Source organism: Rhinopithecus bieti, unplaced genomic scaffold (genome assembly GCF_001698545.2).
Source record: "Rhinopithecus bieti isolate Rb0 unplaced genomic scaffold, ASM169854v2 scaffold_18142, whole genome shotgun sequence".
Lineage (NCBI taxonomy): Eukaryota > Metazoa > Chordata > Mammalia > Primates > Cercopithecidae > Rhinopithecus > Rhinopithecus bieti.
Window position 1 is genome coordinate 663,358 of NW_016809248.1, and position 26,590 is coordinate 689,947.

Sequence of the window (26,590 nt, forward strand, 5' to 3'; positions counted from 1 at the left end):
AGGGCAGGAAATTCAACCAATGGAGGGTACAGTAAAAGGATGCTGTATTGAATCAGATTTGGAATATTTAAATATTGAAGTTTACACTCTAAAGTATCAAATTTAGTGACTCAGGAGAAAACTTCCTTTAAAATTATGTGAATGTCATTCAGTACTACCTTGATTTTGCAAGAAATAACATTTATTTAATTTCAGGAAAAGGTAATAAGAAATAAAGTAAGCCTTTGAGCATTTGAAGGAACAAATTCAAATAAAAAATACTTTTCATTGTTTTTTATTATTATTAACAGAAAAGGGAAAAACACGAAAATTATCTGGCTTACTGCCCAAACTAAGGGTACCACTGAGAAAGTATTTTCACTCCTCTTACTACCAAGAGTATAAGAATTCTGCTACCGGCCGGGCGCAGTGGCTCAAGCCTGTAATCCCAGCACTTTGGGAGGCCAAGACGGGCGGATCACGAGGTCAGGAGATCGAGACCATCCTGGCTAACAGGGTGAAACCCCGTCTCTACTAAAAAAATACAAAAAAAACTAGCCTGGCGAGGTAGCGGGCGCCTGTAGTCCCAGCTACTCGGGAGGCTGAGGCAGGAGAATGGCGTGAACCCGGGAGGCGGAGCTTGCAGTGAGCTGAGATCCGGCCACTGCACTCCAGCCTGGGGGGCAGAGGGAGACTTCGTCTCAAAAAAAAAAAAAAAAAAAAAAGAATTCTGCTACCAAAAAAAAGTGAAGCTTCACGTCCAGGAGAATGGAGGTAAAGCAAAATGCTACCCAAACTATTGGTAATTTACTAGTAAGTGTAATTTAAAATCAAATGTTTTTTGAGTTATGGAATGTGGAATAATCAACTTTTCAGGGTTCAAATGGGCCACGGATTTTCAAAAAGGACATCAGTAGAAATAAACTGTAGAGAAGCTATTTGGACTGCCCTAAATCTAAAATAGCCCTAGTTCCTAAATATGTCTGTTCATGTGCTTCTTTTTATGCCTGACTACAAATTTGCTGACAGATGTTGTATCTCTTAATAGTCAAAATTTGATATTTCTTCTTTGTTTACCTGGTAATTACTCTCAGTAGTACCTCCTGACTTTACTCTTACCAAAAACTAAAGTTGGGTATTTTACGAGTGACCCTGACATTTTCTAGTAGCTCCTTATTTCCTTAGATGCCAAAACCAGCAACTAATTCTTGAATATTTTTTCCATACCTGACAGTATGGAAAAAATACATGGGATTTCCTACAATCCCATCCTATGACTGTCCAAATAAATACAGTTCAGCCATTAAAATGAGTCAGAAGTAAGGTCACATACCTGGACCAGCGATGGAAAGGTAGGGGCATTTGAACAGAAAATTAAAGAGTGTTAAAGTGAAGAAGTTTAATGGATATTAAAGTTAGAAAGTGTAAGGTGCTTTCCTGCCCAGAGATTAGAAAACCTGACAAGTCTAGAACCCTAATAACCACAAACGGCCTATTGCAGCTTTATCAAGATGCGCTCCACAGAACAATAACATGGGAAGATGCCCTCCAGATTGCCTTTCATGAGCAATAAATGTAGAAGCAGCTATACAACACAGCTTTTCTCTTAGAGATTCAGAAAGTGTATTAGCATATTAAAAGATTTTTTAAAGTTTGTCCATAAATAGACCTATTTATCTCTGTTTAATCTGATATTTAACCTGGTATTTGCCAAACATTTTAAAATTATTTTTAATTTGTATATATTTATCTTGTAAAATATGTTGCCAAACTTTTTTGACCACTGAATACCAATTAAGATCTCAGAGAACTGGTATCCCAAGAAATATGTTTGAGAAAAAGTTGACCTGCTCAGCCATTCACATATGCTGCTGCTTCTTGATCATCTAGGGCTACCCTATAAGGTCAGGCATCAACCATTTGATGTCCTAAAGCTGTGTTTCTTAAACTTCTACATGCATATGAGTCACTGGGGATCTTGTAAAAACATAGATTCTGATTCAGTAGGTCTAAAGTGGGGTCTGAGACTTGGGGTTTCTAACAAGCCTCCAGGTGATGCCAATGCTGCTGGTCTGTGTCACACTTTGAGTGGCAAAGCTCTACACGGACCTGGCGATGGTAAAATCTTCATATCTCCAATCTCTTTATCTTACCATTCCTAATAACAAATCTTCCTAAAATACTGCTTTCATTATGTCACTTTGCTGGTCAAAACTTTCAGTGCTTCTCTCTTCTCTTCCACATTAGTCATTCAATGATAGACATGTATTAAACCTTTATTGTGTGGTAAATAGATTAAGAAAGCCTCTGTCCCTATAGACTCAAGAAAGAGGTGGGTAAGAAACAAGGCACGGAATGCCGGGAGCCAAAACAATAGAGAGTAGCTAATTTCAGTAATTTGAATGTGCTACATGACTAGACCAATGATTCCCAAAGTGTGTTGCCTAAACCATCAATGGAAACCATCAGCATCACCTGGAAACTTGTTAGAATGCAAATTCTCAGGGCTCACCCTAGACCTACCTAATCAAAAACTTCAGAAGTGGGGTCTAGAAATCTGAGTTTTAACAAGCTCTTCAGGTGGTTGAAAACCACTGGATTAGACAATCAGTAAGTTTCTCTCCAGTTCTAAAATTCTATCATTTTGACTGCTGATAGCTCTTTCAATGATTTTTGTTATCCAGACTTTTATAAACTAGAAGCATACTCTCGGGAATTACCTTCCCAGATTTAAAATCCAGTTCTTACACTTAATTGCCGTTTACACTTGCACGTTACTTCAGTTGCCTATGCTTCAGATTATCATCTATAAAATGAGGGCAATAATAGTACCTATTTTCATATGATTGTTCTGAAAATTAAATAAACTATAATAATGTAAGTAGCTCACTGGGCAAGATGTCTGGCCTGTGGTGCTTCAGGTCATAACACAATCATTACCCTCTTAATAAGGCCTTCCTTGGCCACTCTATCCAAAACTGCAACCTACCCCTACCATTCCCTTGTCCCCTTCCCTGCTTTATTTTTCTCCTTTGCAGTTATTATTCTCTAACATACTACATATTTAAATAGTTGCTTTGTTTACTATCATTTTCCACTAGAACGTAGAAGCTATAAAGCTGCCAAAGATTTTTGTCCATTTTGCTACGAGCTGTATCCCCAGTGTTCAGTATAGAGTTTGGCACATTATATGCACTCAAAAAATGTTGGTTGGGGCTGGGTGTGGTGGCTCACACCTGTAATCCCAGCACTTTGGGAGGCCAAGGCGGGCAGATAACCTGAGCTCAAGAGTTTGAGACCAGCCTGGGCAACATGGCGAAACCCCATCTGTACCAAAAATACAAAAAAAAATTATATATTGGTTGGATGAATAAGTGAATAAATGTTAACTGTTACTGATATTAATCTTATTACTAATAATCAGCAATCTAAACTTTCCTTATTGAAACAGTTTCTACTTCTTGTTCATTGCCACAAATTGCACTTATGTCTCATTCCATGCTCTACTCAAATTATACCCCAATTCTAAGATGCCCTTCTGCCTAAATTCAGCCTATTTTAGACCCTGCTCAAGTTCTGCCTTTTCCTTTAATGTTCTCTGATGACTGAATGACTCTGATGATTCTGGCTCTCTAGTTCTCTCAATGTCTACATTGTTTACTGTCTGTGCCATACAATTAAGCACTTAATTATCTTAATCTAGCATCAGTAGAATGAGGAACTTTTAAGGAATTTACTGAAAGAGTCTGTGTCATTCATGCAATAAATATTCCATGAAAAATTAGAGGAATGAGGCCCCAAAGGAAACAATAGAAAACCTTGTCATTAATTATCCATGTTGTCCTCAAATAACAAAAATAGCACTTTACATTTTACAAATAACCCATTAAGGCTGTTGGAATCAAAATGGGGTCCCTTATGTTTAAAAAAAAAATCTGACAAATAGAGCCAGAGAAGGCATTAAAAGAAAGGCTCTCACACTTGTATACCTGATTACAAAACCTATCACAAAAGACTGCAAAAACCAAAACCTTGCAGGAAGGCTACTGGACCCTTGTGTCCAACCTCAGACTGATGTTATCCTTGTTATTTGTCTTTGTAGCCAAGGATAATTATTTCAATAAAATTATGTAATACTCCTCATTTTTTCTGTAAAACTCTTTGTCTTCCTTATGTCAGGTAAACTCTCTGAATACACACATAGTTTACTATGCACACTTCCCCATTGCAATGACCTATTCTTGAATATTTTCTTTTAGAGAGCCTCTCTGTTACTTAGGTTGACACATTTTTTAACATATCCTAGTTTTGATTAGATGATCTCAAAGACTATGCATCCTTGGTCTCAAATTTTCAAAATGTCTTTAGGTAAACTATGAAGAGACCAGTTCTTGAACTGCAAAACATAAGAATAAATTGCGAAAGTCATAAAAGAAGCAGATAATTACCCAAGAAGCTGTCAAGTTCAAGGATGAAAAATAATTGGCTCTTTTGCCCTGAGTCCTTCTTCCAACTGGATCTGCAAAAGCCTTCACCATCATCCCCATGCAGCACTCAAGACAGGCATTATCAATTGATCAGAGCTGGCAGAAAAAGGGACACCTATTTGCCATCCTAACTTACTCTAACCATTCTGCTTCTAAAGGTAAAGGAAACAGATATTTAAAAGTTTAAAGTGATTACCTTCTACAAAGCACTTGTTAAAGTCTTTGGAATCAAAATGGAGTCACTTATGTAAAAAAGAAAAAAAAAAAATAGAGCTGGGCTCTATTTGTCCAGGTACATACATGGTCATACATGGTGACAGAACCAAGACCTGAGCCAGCCTCCTGATTCTATCCAGGGCTCTCTGCCCCTCCTACTCCATTTCTGAAATTCAGTACCTACATTTTCATTCTAAAGCAATCAAAACATAAGAAGCAAACCTTTGACAGAGTTTTCATATTAATGCTCATTAATATAATGCTGGAATGAAAAATGACAGCTTCAAGTCAAGTGACAGGGTTGGTTAGACTGTTATTTTTTAGTTCAGTTTATTTACCTAAACCTAGAATGTGTCATGACTGGGAATAGACAAAACAGATTATTCTAATTCTGCTGTCCTAGAAAAAGAAAAGGAAAATAGTCCTCATTAATAGGAACTGGGCTCAAATCCAGTTCTGAAATAACTTCCATTACTGAATCAACTTTTAAAGGTGACTTTTCCTTTATTAATGGCAAAGCATTTTAAGCATAGCTTTAATTACTCAGTTTAAATTATAGGCAGACATACAGAATTGGAAAATATGAAAAGAGGTGAGAGAGAGATAAACATCTACTTTTAATATAATGACCATTTCTGCACTATGGAAATTATGCCCACATTATAATTTTTCTGGAGGCCTCTCTCTGAATCACAGTTTTCCCAAATATTAAAAATCACCTCTATTAATGCAGTTTGGAATAAAAAACTGGACTTTGTAAATTGTACCTAGTTCAATTGATAATTCTGTTCCTTGATTAAACTCTTTTTTAGGGCATTTACTATAATTGAAAGCTGCTTTTTTTTTTTTTTTTTTTTTTTTTAAGAAAAATTCATTCAATCTAACTCTGGCACTGTCTGCTTACCCAAGGAAACCAGGATAACTGGCAGTTCTGTTACTTCACAGAGTTAATCCATTTTAGCAAGTACGTTACTTAGTTACAAGGTACCAGCAGTTGGTCCTATAGTTTGTCCTTTCACCCTGAGAAGGTGAGCCTGATGCATATTTGAGGGAAGAAGGAGGAAAGCAGCAAGTACACAGAATCACTTCTCCTCAGCACGCACCCTGCCACCACCCTGAGAGAAATGTTGAACCACAGCTGAAGTTCAGGGTCTGTGCTGCCCCTCCTCCATGCAAAAGGGCAGTCAGTTATGGGGTTCTTCCATTGTGTGGGTATGCACAGAAACAATGCCAATGGCCCTCAGAAAAATCCAGCCACAAAGCTGGAATGATTCTCACCTTAGCCCCCTAAGTTAGCCCAAAGATTATTGGTGTACCATGAATTGGGGTCAAAGCAAGAATGTCAGCAAGAGTTCCAGCCATATCCCACCATGCTAGTTGGGCATGGTACCTTTAGACAAACAGGGTAGCCAGGACAAATTTTGACTTCTAGAAAGTAAACTAGTATTTCCTAAAGAAGGTAAAGGAAACATTGGAGAACTCTGCTTTCTAGCCTAGTCATTACAAAAATCAGAGATGGCTTCCCCTGTGTCATATCACTGAATGAGTTTTTCAGGCAATAGATTTAATCATCTGGAAAAGAGTACAAGTACCCCAACTCACTCACCAGAAACATTTGTGGTAGTTGGCATCTAAGACACCATTCACAATTACTGGAAATCCTTTAAAACACTACCACTTTCATAATAAATACCCAAGGCCAGGAGCAGTGGTCCATACCTGTAATCTCAACACTTTGGGAGGCAGAGGTGGGAGGATTGCTTGAGCCCAGGAATTTGTGAGCAGCCTGGGCAACAAAGCAAGACCTCATCTTTTTTTTTTTTTTTTTTTTTTTTTTATAGTTGGACAATGCTTGACCTCATCTCTTAAAACAAACAAACAAACAAACAAAACAAAACAAAACAAAAAAAACCTTGAGAAATGACTATGTGCTTGCTAAATCCAACACAGTAGGTAGAAAATGAGTTTAAGAGTAGAAAGGACTTGATTGGGAATTACAGCTTGGTCACTTCCCAGCTCCGTAACCTTGAGTGAATTACTTCGTATCTCTCAGTCTAACTTTTCTCTTTTAAAATAATCATAATAAAACTAATTTCACAGTGGAGTCGTGAGGATTACATAAAAAACATAGAAAAGTGTCTTCATAAAATGGCCCATGATAAAAAAAACTAAATGAATAATAATTATTTTCTTCTCCCATTTTCTTTTACTAGTTAAGAAAATATCTATGCCAAATGATTTTGAATATTGTATATAGCTTAAAACTTAAGTAACATGCCAGTGCCTTTTCTATGCAACCATTGTTTGCATTGCTAATTTGAAGGAACTACTACTTATGTATGTAATTATATGTGAAATTTGAATGAATTACAACCCTAGGCAATCATCTAGTTGAACAATTCAAATTGGTACTATAATCTGGATCTCCTTTTCCAGAAATATATTGCAACTTTATTTCTCTTCTAATCAATCTTATTATGGTGGAAGAGAAAGAGGGAAAATCTATCCCTCATCAGTTGAATAATAGCAATGTGTCATGGCCTCTTTTCCACTGAGTCCACTTCTTTTGTGTTAGATAACATGTATCTCTCAAAGTATTTTTGCGTCTCCTTCTTCCAGAGCCTGCTTATGGCATCTAATATTGCAAATATATCATTCTATTCGGTTTTAGAAGCAAGTATGTACAATTCTGAAAAAGGAGGAGAGAAAGAAATGCATGTTTGATGCACCTAAGAGAATAGGCAGAAATAGTCTATGGCCAAGGAAAACAGCAGGCTTGTCCATCTGCCCATAATCAAACTGAACTGTGTCCACTAGTTATCAGCAGGGGGTGGCCAGTGGGCATCACACTAAAATAGAATTTCTGCCATTGGGACTACAAGGTGAGGAGGCAAGAAATTGCTTCAGAATGCATTTCTGCTTTGGCATGATGTATATAAAGAGTTGTTGCTTGTTTCTTACACAAAAACTATACAACTTTTTTCATTTTGTTTTCACTTACTAAACATTTTCTGGATGCTTTATAGAATCTAGGCACTGTGCTGGCCACTCTGAATATAAAAAATAATTTCTTTCTTTAGCGATTCTGTTTTACGAGGGGGACAGAGAAGTAAACAAATAATTATAATACAGTAGATGACAGCTAATATACATACAATGTGCTAGTGGAACACAAAGAAAGAAGTAATTAACTATGCAAAAACACGGCAAGTTTACAAATTTGTGAGGCATCTTTGCAAAAGGCTATGCTAATCTTCTCTGTAATATTCCAGTGTTGATACCAACACTGCTACAGGAGTGAGACCAACCATGGAAGTAGAATAGAAAATCTAAGAATAAACAGATGGATCTCGATTAGTTATGTTTGTCTTAGGGTAGGAGAAAAAAAGTGTTTATTGTTTTTATGTTCATTTATTGCAGTCTTTTTTATGTGTGTGTATGTTTATGATATAATTTTTAACCTTAGTAATAGCATCTAAACATCTCAACCTCTGTATTCTATATCAGTATGCTTGAGGGTATGACCACTGGAAAACATATAGATATGACATAAATGTAGATATAGATGCAGATTTTGAAATAGATTTAGATAGCTTCTTGTCTCTAGAAATACTACTTACAATATAATTTTTAAATTTTACAATAAAGCATTGTCTTTTAGGCAATTTCCTAATGGAAAAGTGAAGATAAGGCATAGCATTTATTGGCACTTAGCAAAATTAAGATGTTAATACAAATACATCCTTAGTGTGCTTTTAGACATACTATAAAGGCTTCTTTTCAATTACAGAAATGAAGAAGAAACGAAATGAGGCACTCCAATTTAAGCTAAAGTAGAAAGTCTGGGTAAACTGTCAGCTTGCAAATCCTATTTAAATGTCTATTGGCTTTGTTACTAGCACACAAATTTGGAAACAAAATTCACATCAGTTTCCAATAAAATGTATTGTTCCTCTTTGAGGCAATTTTTGGTGCTAATATATCTAAGTCTCATCTTAGGTATCCCAGGCATTCCTCTGTGCTGTTCCTGAAACCATACATCGGCCTGGAGCTATCTGCGTAATAATATTGGTGTTTCCCCTCCATGCCCCGGTCACAGGAGCCAATGGCACATTCTGAAAGGTAGTCCAAGGCATTTGCTTGCCCCAGGAGCACCAGGGTTTTAAGCATCAGGCTTAGCCAGGGTCTAAGTCTGCTCTGAAGAACTCACTCCAAAGAGTAACAGCTGTCACTTTGCCTGTCTGTGTCCTGGTGGACACCAAAACTTAAATGGTCTATCCCCTGACGAATTCAAGAGAATATAGTCACATTGTTATTATTATCCATCAATTGTGCAAGACAAAAAGTCCTAAACTTTACCTCTAATCTCTACTTGAGTCAGATAATTAACCTTTTTCACATATCGAAATTTCATTTGTACCTTACCTACATGTAATAAAAACCACAATGCCTGTGGATATAGCCTAATGTTTTTATTTTCCACGTGTCAACTCCATATAAGTAATTTGAGGTCACTGTTCTCAATGTGTTTCTCTTTTAATAATATCTAGCACAGCTTCACAGGCAACTTTATTTTTAAAGAATGTTTTCTATTGATAGTGGTGGTGCTGGTAGTGTTGCCAGCTTTTCTGTTCCATTCCAACAAGTATCCAAGTGTTCTGTGAGTGAATAAAGTTTTGCCAAGTCTATGTTATTTTCTATGATTTTTATTACAAATTTCTAGCCAACATGGTGTTTCATTCCCTGCATATGTAAAAACTGCAAAAAAAAATTGAATTTAAAAATGAAAAGTAAATGTCCTTACACAGTAAACTGAGTAATGGCTCAAGCCCAAGAAGTCTGACTCATAAATGCTACGGAGGTCATTCATTAACATAAGATCAAAGACATGCAAGCTACTTGACGATAAATGGAGGCCAACAGAAACAATGATTAGTGGAAATGTTTAAAAAGTAGATGTCACTGTGAAAGCAATGACTTATTTCTGATGATGAAAGGTGTGATATCTCTTCTAAGTTATTTATTAACAATAGTCAATACTCAGAAAAAAAGAGATAAATAAATGAGCAACATGGAAAAGGGCTAGGAAACACCCAACTTATGAGCAGCTCCAAAACTCCAAGAGCATGCCAGTTGCACAGTTTTAAGAAATTATTTTCCCTTACAGTATTGTTAGACGTGATGGTAATACTTTGCTTTAAGCTCACATAAACCAATCTAAACTATAATGTAGCTGAAGTATAATATTGCCCTGGTAATTCTATATTAAATTCACCTAACCCTTTATAATACGCTTCTGAATTTCTATCTGTGAATAATAATGAAAAAAAAAACACCATTTATTGAGCATATAGGTACTACTTCTCAGGCACTGTGCCAATTTAATGCTTACCTCAGTCTGTGAGATAATTATTATTATTCTCTTTTATGGATGAGCAAACAAATCTAAAATTCTAAAACAATCTGCTATAGGTGTGAGTATGTTAATAATGCTGTATTTATGCATATGAGAAAATGTTCTCTAAGTCTGTCATTCTCCAGTTTTCACACTTAAGAAACAAGAAGCAATCCACGGTTAAAGGGCAGAGGCTCTGGACACAGAATTCCCTGTAACATGTTCACAGGGTCAGATAAATGCCCCTGTCAGTGACTGTCCATAGAGTACAATGTATTTGCAGCCTTGAGGAACATGTGTAGATTCAAACATATTCTTGGTTCCTCTTTTAAGAATCTTGTTAGACAGACTTTTAGATCTTGTTTTTAGTAACTCAATCTTTTTTATATACTCAGCCCAAGATCGAAGCTGCTGCTTAACTTTAAGCTCTACATTCTGTATTTTCTACTTTAATTTGTACTTATGCCACATTTTACTTTTTTTTCATAGCAAGAGATAGATTTAACTTCACGAAGGAATACAATTTGCCCTTAAGGAAATGGTATTCATTTTCAATAAACATTTGGTAAGTAACTACTTTTTCAAAAGTCAAAGACTAAGTCTGAAGAAGGTAAAAAGATGGATAAGACCTCACCTACGCCTGTAAGGGGCTTAAAATCTAACTGTGGGGACAGAAATTGAATCAGGGCTAAGTTTGAAGTAAAGCCTCATACTCCCTCTCCAAAGAACAATTTCTGACACAGTGTTGTTTCTCTGAGGAGCAAGTTGTAACTTTGTCTCAATATGAGAAAAGGGGCTAAACAATAATCATCTAGGATAAACTGTGAAAACGAAAAGATTCTGGTTCTACCAATAACTCTTAGGGAGACGGGGCAATGCAGGAGAAAGGGAACAGTTTCAGCATTGACATGAGTGTGCCTGAGGATGTTCCTTTACAAACCACATACCAACAGCTTGCCATGTTCCCAAGAATCACTCCTATAGGGAGTCCAGGTATAGAAAGGAAGATTTCATGCACCTCAGAATCTTGAGACAGGCAAAGACTGAGAACCACAAGGTCTAACATGCTGTAGTTTTTCAGGTGCAGCTTCCAATGACAACATAGTATATATTCATTTTTCTATTTGTCCTCATTTAATATTAAACAACGAAAAATGTTTGGCACAAAAGTCTGGATCAAGAGGAACTTAATTCAAGTAGGTGTTTACCTGTGTCATTCATTGAGATAAAAGGCTGCTTCTTCAGAAGTAGGCCTGAATCACTGCAAACTTGAGTTGCTTAGAAAAGAGTCTGTGATAAAAACAAGTATGAAGATAGTTATCTAAAGCAAATTATTTTTACTCATTAACAACTAACCTTTTGGGAATGCTCTCATAACTTACTATAATTCACCCTCCCCCAAAACTCAGAGAATTCGCCTAATTCTCTCCTACACATAAAATACTGCAGATATTTTCTATCTTTGGAGAAGCAGCCTTTCTCCTCTTTTTACTGAAATGAAATTCTTAGTGCCACAACTTCCTAAATCTATTTCAGTCCTTATATTTATCCTTTATCTACTTTCACACTTCACATTCCACCTGTAAAATGCATCCCTAACCAGTTGATACTCTATCTTATCTTCCAGCCGCATGCACCATGTAACATTTACATTTATCTTTTATGTTTTGCTGCCACACTGATTACCAAATGGTGGTAGATGATATTTTTGTTTTGAGTTTAGCATTTTCTTTCTGTTTTAATTTTTTTTTTTGGGGGGGGGGGTTAAATGGCATTATATGGCATTTTAAATTACATGGCATATCACTCTATAAAATTCAAGTTAAAGAAAATCATTTTTCCAAATTAAGGGGAAAAGCTACTCAATTTTACCACATAGAAACCACTGCTAAAATTTTGGTTTTTTCCTTGCAGTATTTTTTCCATGTATGTTTTTTAACTTTTCACTTTGAAATAATTTCAGAGTTACAGAAAAGCTGCAGAAATAGGGCGGAGAGTTGCCATGTACCCTTCACCCAGCTTCTACTATTAAAATGTTAATGACTTCCATAACCATAGTAGAGTTATCTAGATCTTCTATGTATATTTGGACAAGGTTGAATTTATATTTTTTGTTCATTGCTTTTTTTTGCATATAATATGATAGCATAAGCATTTATATTAAGTTCTTCAAAAATATTTTAATGTCCAAGTAATGTCATACTACATAAATGCATATTTTAATTATTTCCATACTGTTGGATATTGAGATTGTTTGTGATTTTTTTCTATTATTAAAAACTCTCAACATGCTATCATTTTTTTAAGTATCTACTAATTTTATGGGTCAAAAGGTAGTCTTTTATTTTAAATTGCTTTTTTGTAGTTATTACTGAACGTGAACATTTTAAATGCTTATGGTTTTTATTTCATCTTTTGTAAACTGTTTATTCAGGCCCGTTTCCAGGTACTGATTGGTGTCTGGATGTATTACTTACAAATTTATGTAAAACTTACATATTTAAGATTAAGCTTTTGACTCAAAGATTACAAAGTATTTAATTGTTTTGTATTCGCCTTTTGATTATTTTGTTATTATTTCAATAATCCAAAATAATTTTGCTGACTGAAAACAACATATCTTTTTTATAGTTGTAATTTGTAATTAAATAACATTTTTATAAAGTAAAACCTTCTTCCATTCTTCAACTCAGTATTTCTCAAACTAAGACCTGTCAACCACTAGTTAGCTGAACATGTGACTCTTGGGAATTATGGGAATTTCTTTCCTTTAAAAAGAGTCTATATATTATTCAAGTTTGAAAATTACTGCAAAAGGTACAAAGGTCAAAGGAGGAATTCCATGTTTAATAAGATGCCATGCATACACAATAAAAACAGTTTATCAAAGGATCAGTTAGTACTGCATGTTTTCCAGTGTTAATTATTTTATACTATTTTAATGTCTTATAAATATTCATAACTTAACTGACAACTAATTTCTTTTGTGTTGTTACAAACTGAACATCAAAAAACTGTATTTTACTTCTACAATACTAAATTGCTTAAAAATCCCAAGGCACCCCTAGCTCTTATGTCTACTGCCTCTGCTCCCTTTGCCTGGAGTACTCTTTCACTCCATTCCTCCACCCCAATCAAGTGCAAAACTTGTGGGCCTCATTGTCATTCCTCTCCACCAAATCATCCTGCAAAATTGTCTGAATTGGTGTATTCTCTGCTAATTTTTTTTCTCCATGTTTACTTTCACTGCTGCATTATCCTGGCATTTTGTTATGTAGCTGTTGCCCCTCACAACTGTCAGAGACTGTTCTCTGTATTAAATTGCCATCACTGTAATTCCAGTGGGGCTAGTTCCTATATATATATATATATGAACTTTTATATATGTAATATAAAAAATTGGAACTTCATTAATGTTTATAAAATGAATTACCCATATATGGTAGCAATCATCTGGGAGAGTTCTAAGAAGCACAACCTTGTTTTCTAAATTATACTGACAAATAATACTGCAAGTTCATCTTCCAGCTCTGCAGTCAGTTGTCTCATGGGATCCATGCTTCATTCTGGCAATGTCAAATGCTTTCTATTCTGTGATGAGTGACTCAAGCCAAAGATAATATATTTGCTCAGGCAGCTGATTAATAAATAATTTCAAACATACAGAAGAGTTGGAAAAGACTATGGTTTGAAAGTTTTCCTCTCTCAAACTTAGGGTGAAATTTAATTGCCACTGTAACAATATTAAGAAGTGGGATTTTTAAGAGGTGATTAGGCCATGAGGGCTCTGCCGTTATGAATGAATTAATGCTGTTAACAAGGGAGTCGCTTGCTTATAAAAGGATAAGTTTGGCCCTATTTGTTGCTTACTTTCTCCCCCTCTCTTTGCCCTTCCACCATGTGATGCCTTCTGCCATTATGATGCAGCAAGAAGGTCCTCACCAAATGCAGCCTCTCAATCTTAGACTTCCCAGCCTTTACAACTATGAGCCACTATGTTTCTGTTTATTATAAATTATCCAATCTGCGGTATTCTGTTACGGCAGCACGAAACAGACTGACAGAAGAATGAAACAAAGAACTGTTGTATACTTAACCATATTCCTCAGTTGTTAACATTTTGCCACTTTTGATTTCTCTTTCTGTGTGCATGTGCATACACGCACACAACAAAATACTTTTGCTGAACCATTTAAGAGTTACTTGCAGAATTATGTACCTTCATCACTAAATACTTCAGTGATCATTTCCTGAGAAAAAATGTTCTCATAAATAACCACAGTACATTTATCAAATCCAGGAATTTAACATTTATGCAATACTCTTATCTAATATACAGCCTATATTTATTTTCCTCTAATTATCCCAATAATGTCCTTTACAGAATTTTTTTCTCTGATCCAGATTCAAGATCACACATTACATGTAGTTGGCATGTCTGTTAGTCTCCTTCATCTGGTACACTTCACATTTGGGTTTTCAAGACGTTGAAATTATTCAGAAGTACCAAGGGATCTTCTTTTATAGTTTAAGTTCTGGGGTACATGTGCAGTTTTGTTACATAAGTACACACGTGCCATGGTGGTTTGCTGCACCCATCAACCTGTCATCTACATTAGTTATTTCTCCTAATGCTATCCCTCCTCTAGCCCCTGACCCCCTAACAGGCCCTAATGTGTGATGTTCCACTCCCTGTGTCCATGTGTTCTCATTGTTCAACTCCCACTTATGAGTGAGAACATGCAGTGTTTGGTTTTCTGTTCTTGTGATAGTTTGCTGAGAATGATGGTTTCCAGTTTCATCCATGTCCCTGCAAAGGACATGAACTCATCCTTTTTTATGGCTGCATAGTATTCCATGTGTAAATGTGACACATTTCCTTTATCCAGTCTATCACTGATGGACATTTGGGTTGGTTCCAAGTCTTTGCTATTGTGAATAGTGCCTCAGTAAACATATGTGTTCATGTGTCTTTATAGTAGAATGACTTATAAAACTTTGGGTGTACACCCAGTAATGGGATTGCTGGGTCAAATGGTATTTCTAGTTCTAGATCACCAAGGGATTATTTTAAAGAATGTCCCTTTGGTTCCGTCTGATGTTTCCACTTGGTTAGATTCAGATTATACTTTTTCGGCAGGAATACTGCATAAACAATGTTGTATATCTCTCAGTATAACATTTCAGGAATCACATCTCAATTTATTTCATCATTGGTGATGTTAACTTTGACTACTCAATAAGGTGGCATTGGTCAGGCTTCTCCACTTTTCATTTTGTAATTAGTAAGTAACCTCCGGGGAGATACTTTGATGATATGTAAATATCCTGTTCCTCTTCACACCTTTAGCTTATTGATTATTCTTCTGAATAAATCACTTTATAATGATTGCAAAATGGTGATTTTCTACCTTTACTATTTCTTCTATATTTATTGGTTAATCAACTATTCTTTTTTCTTTTCTTTTTTTTTTTTCTTTGAGACAGGGTCTTGTTGTGTCACCCAGGCTGCTGGATTGCAGCAGCGCAAGCATGGTTCACTGAAACCTCTGAGCAAACTTTCCACTCAATGGGTGCCAAAACCATTGCACCCGGATCAGCCACAGAAAACAGCAGAGCTCTCAATGGAAATTTTAAATAAGTGGGACTGAGATCCTGAAGCATTTCTTCAAAGAATTGTAACAGTAGATGATACTTAGTTATGATTCTAAAGACAAACCACAATTAAAGTAATGGCTACCAAGAGGTGGAAGCGTTCCAGTCAAAGCAAAAGTGTTTTGGTCAAGAGAAAAGGTCATGGCAATAGTTTTTAGGGATGCTCAAGGCATTTTGCTTGTTGATTCTCTGTTGGACCAAAGAACAATAACATATACTTATTATGAGAATGTTTTTGAGAAAGCAAGCCAAAGCTTTAGCAAAACAAACAAACAAAAAAACACCTGGGTAAGCTTCACCAGTCTTTCTCCACTATAAAAATGCACCTGCTCATTCCTCTTAAGAAACAAGGGCAATTTTGCAAGGGTTTCAATGGGAAGTCATTAGACATCCACCTTACAGTCCTGATTTGGTGCCTTCTAACTTCTTTTGTTTCTTAGTCTTAAAAAATCTATAAAAGAAACCCATTTTCTTCAGTTAATAGTCTAAAGACTGCATTGACTGAATTAAATTCCCAGAACCCTCAGTTTTTTAGGGATAGACTAAATGGCTGGTATCATCATGTGTCTTGAATTTGATGGAGCTTATGTTTAAAAATTAACTTTATACTTTTAATATTTTATTTCCATTTTCCAAATAAAATTTATTTTCATAAAGTGTTTTGGTCCAGATAAAATCAGAATTTTTTTAAATTCTGCACATAAAATCCAGATTCTGCACAATATTTTTCCATATCCTCACATCTCTAGTTTTAGACAGACCAAGTCTCATTTTTATTATGTTTCATTACACAGTGGAGATTAAGGAGGACTTAGTCTAATCTTTTAATTTAGAGACCAGTTTCCTTCTATTCAACTAGTTCAATTCTGTGTTCAGACAAAAATCAAAATAAAATCCTCAGAAAATGGATCGATCTAATAGTTTCAGTGAAAAAATACTTTAGATGTTAACTTTATGAAATTTAATGATCTTTTAACTTTATGAAATTTAATGATCTTTAACAATGTGTTTACCATTAAGCAACCACTATGCTAAATAATAATTTAGGCCATTTTGCTACTAAATATTACTAATTTTTTTTTATTTCTGAAGCTCTGTCTCTAGACAGCAGATTAAGAGCTATTAGTCCCAAATATGCGGTTTTCCCAAGTCAAGTAACCATGTCAAGAAATGCTATTCTGTCTAAAAGGGGCTAAAAAGGACTCAAAGACTACACATAACACATCTCGTGTCTGTGAAGACTGTTTACTAATGAGATCATCAAGAAACAGCCAACATCAATTGTTTAGAGTGAAAATTTGAAACTTGGAAACTGTGGCATAGAGGCTCATAGATTTTCATAGCTGGAAAGGACCTTGGTGGTCATATTCAGCCCAAAGCTCCCACTTTGTAGATGAAGAAATTGAGACAAAGAGACATGACATAATTTGACCACAGTCAATTTATGTCAAAGTAAATAAGGATAAAATATTAATTGAGACAAACAGGAGGTTGATAATCTGAAGAACCTAAGTTCATTAGTGTTTCTGTAACACAATTTAGGGGTTGTCAAGTCCAGTCTAGTTTCCCATCTCTTCCATCCTTCCTATCCCAAAAGCTATGACTATAATCTCAGTCCCAGCCAGGTTTCTGGAAACAATCCTCATTGTAGACAGATGAGATTTAAAGAAATCTAGTCAACCTCTCCAGAACTGATATCAAATTAAACGTGTTCTTTTTTTCCCTAAGCTCTGATTTTATTTCCAGAGATTTTGCTTTGACTCCTTGGCCAAATTCCCTTCTTGAATACAGTTTGGGTAACTAGACCCTGAGACTGGCATTGTTCTTTGTTCTTGAGTTCCAGTCTTGAATATGTGCCTAGTAAAATACTAAGACTAGGACTGTATGTACATTATTCTTGCCAAGCTCTGCTTCTTCCTACAGAGAGAAAAGTTAACCACCATTCCCAGATCAATTGGCCTGCTCCATCATTTAATGATGCAGCTGCCTAGATCTTTAAATATTCATGAAACTAAAAATTCTCCACTGCCCCACTCTTCCTTCTTCTTAGTGCACCTTTATCACTATGTATTGGATTACTCTATCTCATTTCCAATACCTATGACCTTTCTCATTTTATTCATTTATTCAACAAATATTTGTGGAGAGTCTCTTGTATGTCAAGTATTGTGCTAAGCAGAGGTGCAGATGGTAGCAATGAAAAAAAGTTATACTTTAATTCCTGACCTTAAGGGATTTACAGTCTTGTGATGGCAACAGATTGTAAATGGTTCACACACAAAAAAACATGTACTTACAAGGTGAGAAAAGCATTAGGAAGGAAACACAGAATTACCCAGTTAGTCAGGGAAAAGTTTTCTGGAAAAGTAACATTATGTCTGGAGATTTGAAGGATAAAAATGAACTAACTTGCAAAGCACTAGAAAAAGTATTTCAGACCAGGAACCAGCAGCTGTGAACACCCTATAAAGGCTTGGGAAATTGGGGAAACTAAATAGAGACCACTATGGTTGAAATATATTGATGGGAGAGGAAAGCTGATTAAATGAGAAAAGAGAGGCAGATTATACAAACACTGTGGGCCACAGGAAAGCATTTTAATTACAATATAATTGTAATGAGAAGTCATGTTTTTAAGTGAAGAAAAAACATAATTTTCATTTTTAAAAGATTATTCTGCTGAGTTGAAAACAGGCATTCAAACAAAGACATGTACACAAATGTTCATAGCAACATTTTCATAATAACCAAAAGTAGAAACAACCAAATGTCTATCAACTGATGAATGGATAAACAAAATGCTTAATAACCGTGTAATGAAAAATTATTTGGCCATAAAAAGGAATGAAGTACATGGTACATCATGGGTTAACCTTGAAAACATGCTAAGTGAAAGAAGCCAGACACAAAAGGCCAGGAATACATGATTCCATTTAAATGAAATGTCCAGAATAGGCGAATTCATAGAGACAGAAATAGATTAGTGGCTTCCAGGGGCTGGGGGATGGGCATGGGGTGTGACTGCTCAATGGATGAGGGTTTCTTTGGGGGGTGATGAAGATGTCCTGCAGTTAGATACCAGTGATGCTTGCAAAACATTGTGAATGTACTGAAAGCCACTTCATTGTACACTTCTAAAATGGTAAACATGATAAATTTTACATTATGAAAAATTTATCTTGATTTAAAAAAAAAGATTATTATTTGAATAATAGACTACTTTGCAAGAGAGAGGGTCTAGGTGCCAAGGGAGGAATCTCCATACGTAGACAAGAGCAGTGACAGCAGAGACCAAGGAATGGGGAAGATCCACCATAAATTTCACAGGATTTGATGATGTCAGTAACTGAGTCAGGGAGAAGGAAGCAGAGAGGAAGGAAGACATCCAGAATTACTCAGAAGCTTCTGACTGAAAGAAGAACATGTTTCAAGAGGAAATGAAGGGCTCAGCTTTGGACTCATTAACCTTGAGAAGCCCATGATCCAGCCTAGGGTACCCTATGCTAAGACACTTCCACATTTTAGTATATTACTTTAACTTTTCTAAACTTCACTTTTCTCATCTAGAAAATATAAATATTAATGGTGCCTATCTAAGAGAGTTGTTGTTAGAAAGAAGTTAGGTAATTGATGTAAAGTTCTTAGCACAGTTCTTAACACACAGTAGATCCTCAATCACTATTAGAGATTATTACTGTTGTTATAATCTTTGTTTTAATTACTACACTTATTCCATATGCTGATTCTCTGTTCCTCCTTCCAGCTTCTGCAGATGCTTAGCCCACCCAAGAGGGCTGGTTTTGAATGAAGTTTCAAGCCCTCCCAATTTGCTCTATGTTACAGCAGCTAATGAGTCCATAACCAGTCATAATCTTGGATATATTGACAGAGAGGGATCTTTCTGGCTGAAAATAATATTCAGATTCCTTAGCCAGACAAGTATATTCCTATGGTGGAGAAGGCACATTGAGCTCCAATAACCGCATGACAATTTTACTTTTAACAGCATCCAATTCACTTCTAATTTTCTTGGGATCCTCTTATCCTTAATTTTATTTCCTCAAACTTTTTCTCCCACAGGGAATAAAATGTGCTGACAAGCTGACATGAGTATTCCAGTCTACTTGGAATAGTTAATTTCCTCATAGAGATTTGTAAACTGATGTTCTGGTTTATAATCAGACTCTTGTAAGTTTGGTCAGAAGGGATCAATTTGCCTGGGTCTGTTAACCTCTGGGTGTCCACATAATAACCCAGTTTCTGAACCTGAAAGCTGCATATCAGAACCTGGGCAATGAAAAGCCACTGAGAAATGACACATACACTGTAACACCAGCCTAGAAGCAGTCACTCAGACTTCACAATACAATATTGTACAGAATTGTGAATATTAAGGAGTCAATGTATATTAAAGTGCCTGGCACATGTTACACTCTCAGTCAACATTAGTTCATTTTTATTTTTTAAATAATATGCAACTCACAGGGGAAAATAATCCAAGTTTGAAAGATTTCAGATGAACTGAAATGATACTACTTTTTTTGTGCTCCATCTCAGTCAACCCCTAAATTTCCTTTCTCCGATGAGTTTCCTTTTTAGTGTTTTCTCATTTGGTCAGCTGCCTTTTGCAATTGGCTGTCTCCATAGTTCATCACTCAGTAATGCTTAAAGAAAGTATTAGTACAAATCAAAGGGCTATCTGAGAATAATCATATATATTCTGAGGAATAATTAGCTCACAAACTCTGTGATCTTGGGCAAGCCACTTAACCTTTCTACATGTCTATGTCTCATTAGTCAGCAAACATGCCTCAGCAGCCCATCCTATATTGTTTCTTAGTGTCCGAAATTTCCATCTCTAGTATCTATAAACTATATTCACTACTAAATCCTCAGCACTCAGCACCCATACGTGCTATTGACATATATGTTGAACGATTGAATGTATGTATTTTAGGCCTATATTTGGTTCACAAATCTCATAAATAAGCCCAATTTTCACAATAAAGAAAATGGAAATCAGTCGCTAACTTGTTTTACACAAAATTTTAAAAGTTCTAAGTCTTAAAAAATATAACTGGCAAAAAAATATCAGCTAAAGTTGAAAACAGACTCTCGTATAAGCATTCTATATGCCAACCTCAACATCATTATAAAGGGTGAATGAATTAAAATATCTGTCGATTGATCAAAACTTGTTGAATTTTTTAAAGCATAAATTGTATGGCTTTTTTTTTTTTATTTGGGCCTTTTTTCCCACCTCTGAATGTCCAGAGAGCATTGTTCACAATAACTAATTTAACAAATCTATCCTTTTGGAGTTTCTGTTGCTTTGAAGAAATGATGACACCCTTCAACACTGATTAGAATCACAGTACCTAAGAGAAGCTCTTTTATTTTTTGGTGGCATATTTACTTTCTAGAAATTATCTTTGGCTTTTAACTCACCTAATTCACATTTGTGACTACAAAACAATTATAAATGATAATTTTCCATGCTTTTCACCTTTGTTAATAAACAGTTTAAGGAATGAGGGAGATATTTTAAAATTCATTTTAATCTACCATTGCTGGCATTTAACAGAAATCAGGACACCAGTTCAAAAATTACATACCAAGTCAAGAATGGAAAACTTGAGCTTGCAGAAAAAGTTGTGTTGTCTTTTCTAACAAACCTCACGTTTTCCAAAAAAGAAGTAGACTATATTTATGATTTCTTATTTTGTTTTTCATTTACTCATAATGACTATAGCATAAATAAAATTATGTATATTTTCTATACTATAGTTTCCCTCAGTTCAATTAGTTCAGTTTCACAAGTATTACTGACTACCTGTTGGGAGCCAGCCACTATGCTAGGTTCTAAGGAGTACAAGAGTAATAAGATATATTTTCTAACTCTCATGAAGTTCACATATTACTAAATTTTTAATTGTTTTTTCAATATCTCAGTTGCCACAACCATTTTAATCAAATAATTTTACTTTTGCAGTTTCATATTTTGAGGTTTAACATATTACTGCTTTAACATTTTTGAAAAATTACTGGTCTGAGGGAAGCTAGAAAAATTTAAATAATTACAGTACATCATCATTCAGGTAATAATAAAAGTATTGTCTTAGCCTGTGTTCCCCAGAATACAAAGCCTAAGACACAAAAATGTAACTTAAGGTCCAGAGCTAGGGAATGGGGGAGAAAGGAGGAAAGAAAGGTATGTCGATAAAAGATTCCATGTTGAGTTGACTGGTCACCCATTCAGATGGCTGGATGTTCACTCTTACAGGACACCTTAATAACCTCTTAGGGAAAGAAAGTATGAAGTATTTATTCATTACTGTTGCCTCCTATTGATCAAGGGTGGTCCCCTAATAAATCAACTCCCCATCATTTCTAGGTTGCACTTGCATGAATACTGAACAAAATCTCTGGGATGTTTTACTCCTTACTGCTTCACCAACAGTAAAGAATCCTTGTGGAGTGGCAGAAGGAGGAGGAGAAAGCGGTAAATTGCACCAGCCTGAAGCAGGGAACTGTCAGGTTGCTCCCCCATGAAACTGGGCAGCATTTTCATAGAAATGGTCACCACAGCCACAGCTGGAATAAGAGGTGAAACTAACAAAATTTGAAGCCATGTGTAAGAAGCATTTGATAAAAGTGTATGTAAGGCACAGAAGTAGAAACGAATAGAGAATAATCAATTCTGTCTGGAGATAAAGGGATCAGAAACTTCACAAACAATTCCTCAGAAAAATGATTAAAAGTAATTGAAGTATCAGACTGGGCGCAGTGGCTCATGCCTGTAATCCCAGTACTTTGAAAGGACAAGGCAAGTGAATCATTTGAGGTCAGGAGTTCGAGACCAGTCTGGCCAACATGGTAAAACCCTATCTCTACAAAAATTAGCCAGGCATGGTGATGTGCGCCTGTAGTCCCAGCTACTCAGGAAACTGAAGCATGAGAATTGCTTGAACCCAGGAAACAGAGGTTTCAGTGAGCCGAGATCACATCATTCATTGCACTCCAGCCTGGGCAACAGAGTATGACTCTGTCAAAAAAAAAAAAAAAAAAATGTAATTGAAGTGTCAGATGGCAAAAGGGGATTGGTAGTCCAGACAGAAGGAACAATATATATGACACAGAGGTTTGAAACAACAAGATATATTTGAAGAAATGAAAGAAAATTAGTACCTATATTCCTGGAGTTGAAGAGACAGTAGATGTTGTTAGAGACGTAAACAGAGCCCAAAACGTAATGGATTTGATAAGCCATGTTAGGAGTTTAAATTTAGTACCAGATAAAATGGACAGTCATTTGGGTGGTTTTAAACAAAAATATAAATTTAGGGTAAGGTGTAAATAGAATTATACTAATAAATATTATTATAGAAGTAGGAAATATGAAAAAATAAGATATTGCCTTTAAATAGATTCAGCTATGTTAAGGATACATATTATAAGCTCTAGAGTAAACACCAAAACACAATAATAAAAGGTATATCTAAGAAGCTAATAGAGAAATTAAAATGGAACACACACACACAGATTCAACCAGCTCATAAGAAGGCAGAAAAAAGAGAGAAAAAAATAGAAAGACAGAATGAAAACAATAAAGAAGTACACTTAACACCAACATTTCAACAATTATACTAAATGTAAATGGACTAGACACTCCAATTAAAAGTCAAATAAGTGCAACATGGTTGAACTTCACAGATATTGCGCCAATTGGACACAAACAAGTACATACTAAATAATGTTAATTTAAATAAAAGTTTGAATCAGACAAAACCACTTTATATTGACAGAAATCAGATCAGTGGTTGCCTGAAAAACTCGTTAGTGCAAGATACTGACTTCAAAGATGTAAGAATGAATCTTTTAGGGATATGAAAATGTTCTATATCTTAATTGGTTTGGTGGCTATACAAATGTATATGTTTCTCAAAGTCATTGACCTGTACACTTAGAATATGTAGGTTTTGCTATATATAATTTATACCTAAACAAAATTGACTAGAAAAAAAGAGCAAACAAACATCTCTCAAGTTCCTTACTTGAATGAACAAGTGGTGATGATGGTGAGAGTAGAGGAGAAACAGAATGTTTTGGCCTCACATTATAGGTTTGTTTACATGGAGTGCCAGTTCAAAGCGAAGCCATTATGCTACAGGCTGGAAGATCAAGGACAAAGAAGACACAGTTCACCAATTTGAAGGGTAGTCACAAAGTCTAATGCAGAATATATGAAAATAACTTCGTTTACTACACTAGGGGAAACGTTCCACTAGAGTTATGGGCAAAGTGCTGTGGAAGAGAGATACTTCATGTAATAAAACATTAAAAATTCTCCATCATTAGATGAAAAACAAATATTTGTATATCCACACAGTAGAATGTTATTCAGCAATTAAAAGAAGCAAAGTATTAAACATGTAACAACATAGATGAATCTCAAAATAATTATACTGAGTGAAAGAAGCCAGACTTATCTTCCCCCAAAAAAGTATACATTATATAATTCCATTGTATAAAACTCTAGAAAACAAAAGCTCACCTATAGTGATAGAAAGCATATGAGTGATGGTGTAGCAGGAGGAGGGTATGGAGAGCAATGGAAAGGAAGGAGTACAAAGGAGAATGAAGAAGTCATCAGGGTGATGTATATAGTCATTATTTTGATTGTGATCATGATCTGAAACTTTTTCTCACCCCTCTTCCTCCAAGCAAAATTAGTCACATTCTATTTTGTTCTACTGTGTCCTATGTTTGTTTCATGGGTAATACATATGTCAAAATTTATTAAACTAAACTAAATATGTGCAGTTTACTGTAGCCAATTATACCTCAACAAAACGATCTTGAAAACACTGAAAACAATCTTGGATGATGAGATATATCATGTTATAGCTGCACTGAGTAGCATATGATCTACATTAAAACCTGAATTTCTAACATTAAATATAATAAAGAAAATATTTGAGTTGAAATAATGATACTGGCAAGCCCTGACTGAGTGTTTACTCTGAGCCAGGCACTTTGTTAAGTCACTCACTTGCATCTTTTCATCCCTACACCAACCCAATGAAGTAGGTAGTATTAACATTTTCAAATAATAAATGAGGAAACTGAGGACATGGAGTTAGAAGTGTGTTCACCTGTGAGTAACAGAAAAACCAACTTCAGGGGCAGAAACAAATAATGGCTGTTATTCTTCAAAAAGTAAAAAAGGGGACTGGAGATAGGCAATTCTGGTCTGTTTTACCTGCTAAGTAATTTGGACAAGGACAGGCAGGCTGTTTTTTTGCTGTCCCCACCCTCATGCAGAGTGTACCACTTGCCTCATAGTTACATGATAGCTGCTATATCTTCTGGAATCACAGGACTCCAGGTAAAATAAATAGAGATAGGTGATGAGTATACTAATAGCCAAGACTTCACCACTACACGATATATACAAAAAAGGTGAACAGAAAGAAGACAAAAGGGTCATACTGGCTGAATCTCCTAGCTTCCTCAGGGGTTTCACCCAGCAGGCTTTTGCCTATTTGTCATTGGCCAGAACTGTGTCACATGGTCACCCCTAACTGGAAGATGGCTAGGGAGAAGGTGATTGTAGATAGAAGCCAGAGTAGCAAATTAGTAATTTCTGCCATTGCTACTAAGAGATGGAGTCAGAATTTGGTCTAGACTTATTCTCCAGGCCTGTGCTATTAACCATAATATTATATGAATAAAGTTATCCATAAATTCTCCCCAAAGTCATCTTAATATGCCAAGCAAAAAGAAAAAATGTCATACTGAGAAACACGGATTTGACACAGTGTAAGCGCACAGGGAGCATGTAGATGACTTTTTAAAGTAGCATTATTTTATTATCTAATGCAGGCAAAATTGAAAATGTGAGAGAGAAAGGAAGGAGTGAATACAGGGAAAAAAGGTGGGCAATGGTGACCTATAACTTAATTTCACATATTTTTATTTGATAGCTTTGTTTCTTCTGTGGCCTTGTAATACAGCACCAGTTCCTGAATGTCTCATCTAGAAAATTTCTCTGGTTCTTTGTCAGGGTAATTTTCCACATTCTACAAGTGTTATCTGGGTATAAACAGGACGCAAAGTAGTGTTTAAAACAGGAAACAAAAATTATACGGCTCATATTTAGAAGACATAAATATTTTCAAAGCACTTGCTATTCAAGTCATATCCCCTATGAGATTAAGCCTGTATACATTTACACTGTAGTATACTTAGTGTCTGTCCAGTATTTTCATCAATTAGAATTTATACAACTTATTTGCTCAATGATCCAGTAGATAGAAGAAGCATTTTGTCAAGTATAAAATATTATATGAGTGTTAATGGCTATTTATGACTCTATTAGAATATAATTTTTGGTCAGTGAGTTGAATATTGGTTAAGAATCCACTTTTTCAATCTAAATTATTAAAGATTCATTATATATTAGCACATTCCAAAAACATATGGATAAATCCACAGCCATTTATTGAGCACATACTATCAGTCACACATTGTACTGGGTTCAGAAATAAAGCATAGTAACTGCACTAAAAATAAATCATAATCTAATGACGACAATTTGATAACTGCTATAGTAAATTTATGTAATTGGCACAACAAATGTCCTTCTGATTTCTCTTCCCTCTACATTTTTTACTTTTATTTTATCTTTGGATGTAACTGCAAGGTAGTTGATTAAAATGATAAAGTAATAGCAAGAACACTGTAGAGTTTACACCTGAGATATTTAGAAATATACTCTCTAAATTTTTTATTATTTGATCAAATGTAAAACAAATTTACAAATTACTGGCTAGGACAAAACATTGCCAAAGATCAA

General features: G+C 35.4%; 1 protein-coding gene across 3 annotated transcripts in view; it reads right to left on the reverse strand.

The window, feature by feature from the left end:
* SLC44A5 (solute carrier family 44 member 5) overlaps window positions 1-26,590 on the reverse strand; it is a 433,562-nt gene that overhangs the window by 340,698 nt on the left and 66,274 nt on the right. For 2 of the 3 annotated variants that reach the window (XM_017888981.1, XM_017888980.1), the window contains one exon: window positions 11,286-11,367. The exons of the other annotated variant lie outside the window; for it this stretch is intronic. In XM_017888981.1, the coding sequence (XP_017744470.1) occupies window positions 11,286-11,298 (13 nt within the window). In that variant the 5' untranslated portion in view covers window positions 11,299-11,367. The remainder of the gene's footprint in view (window positions 1-11,285; window positions 11,368-26,590) is intronic. 3 annotated transcript variants of the gene reach the window in all.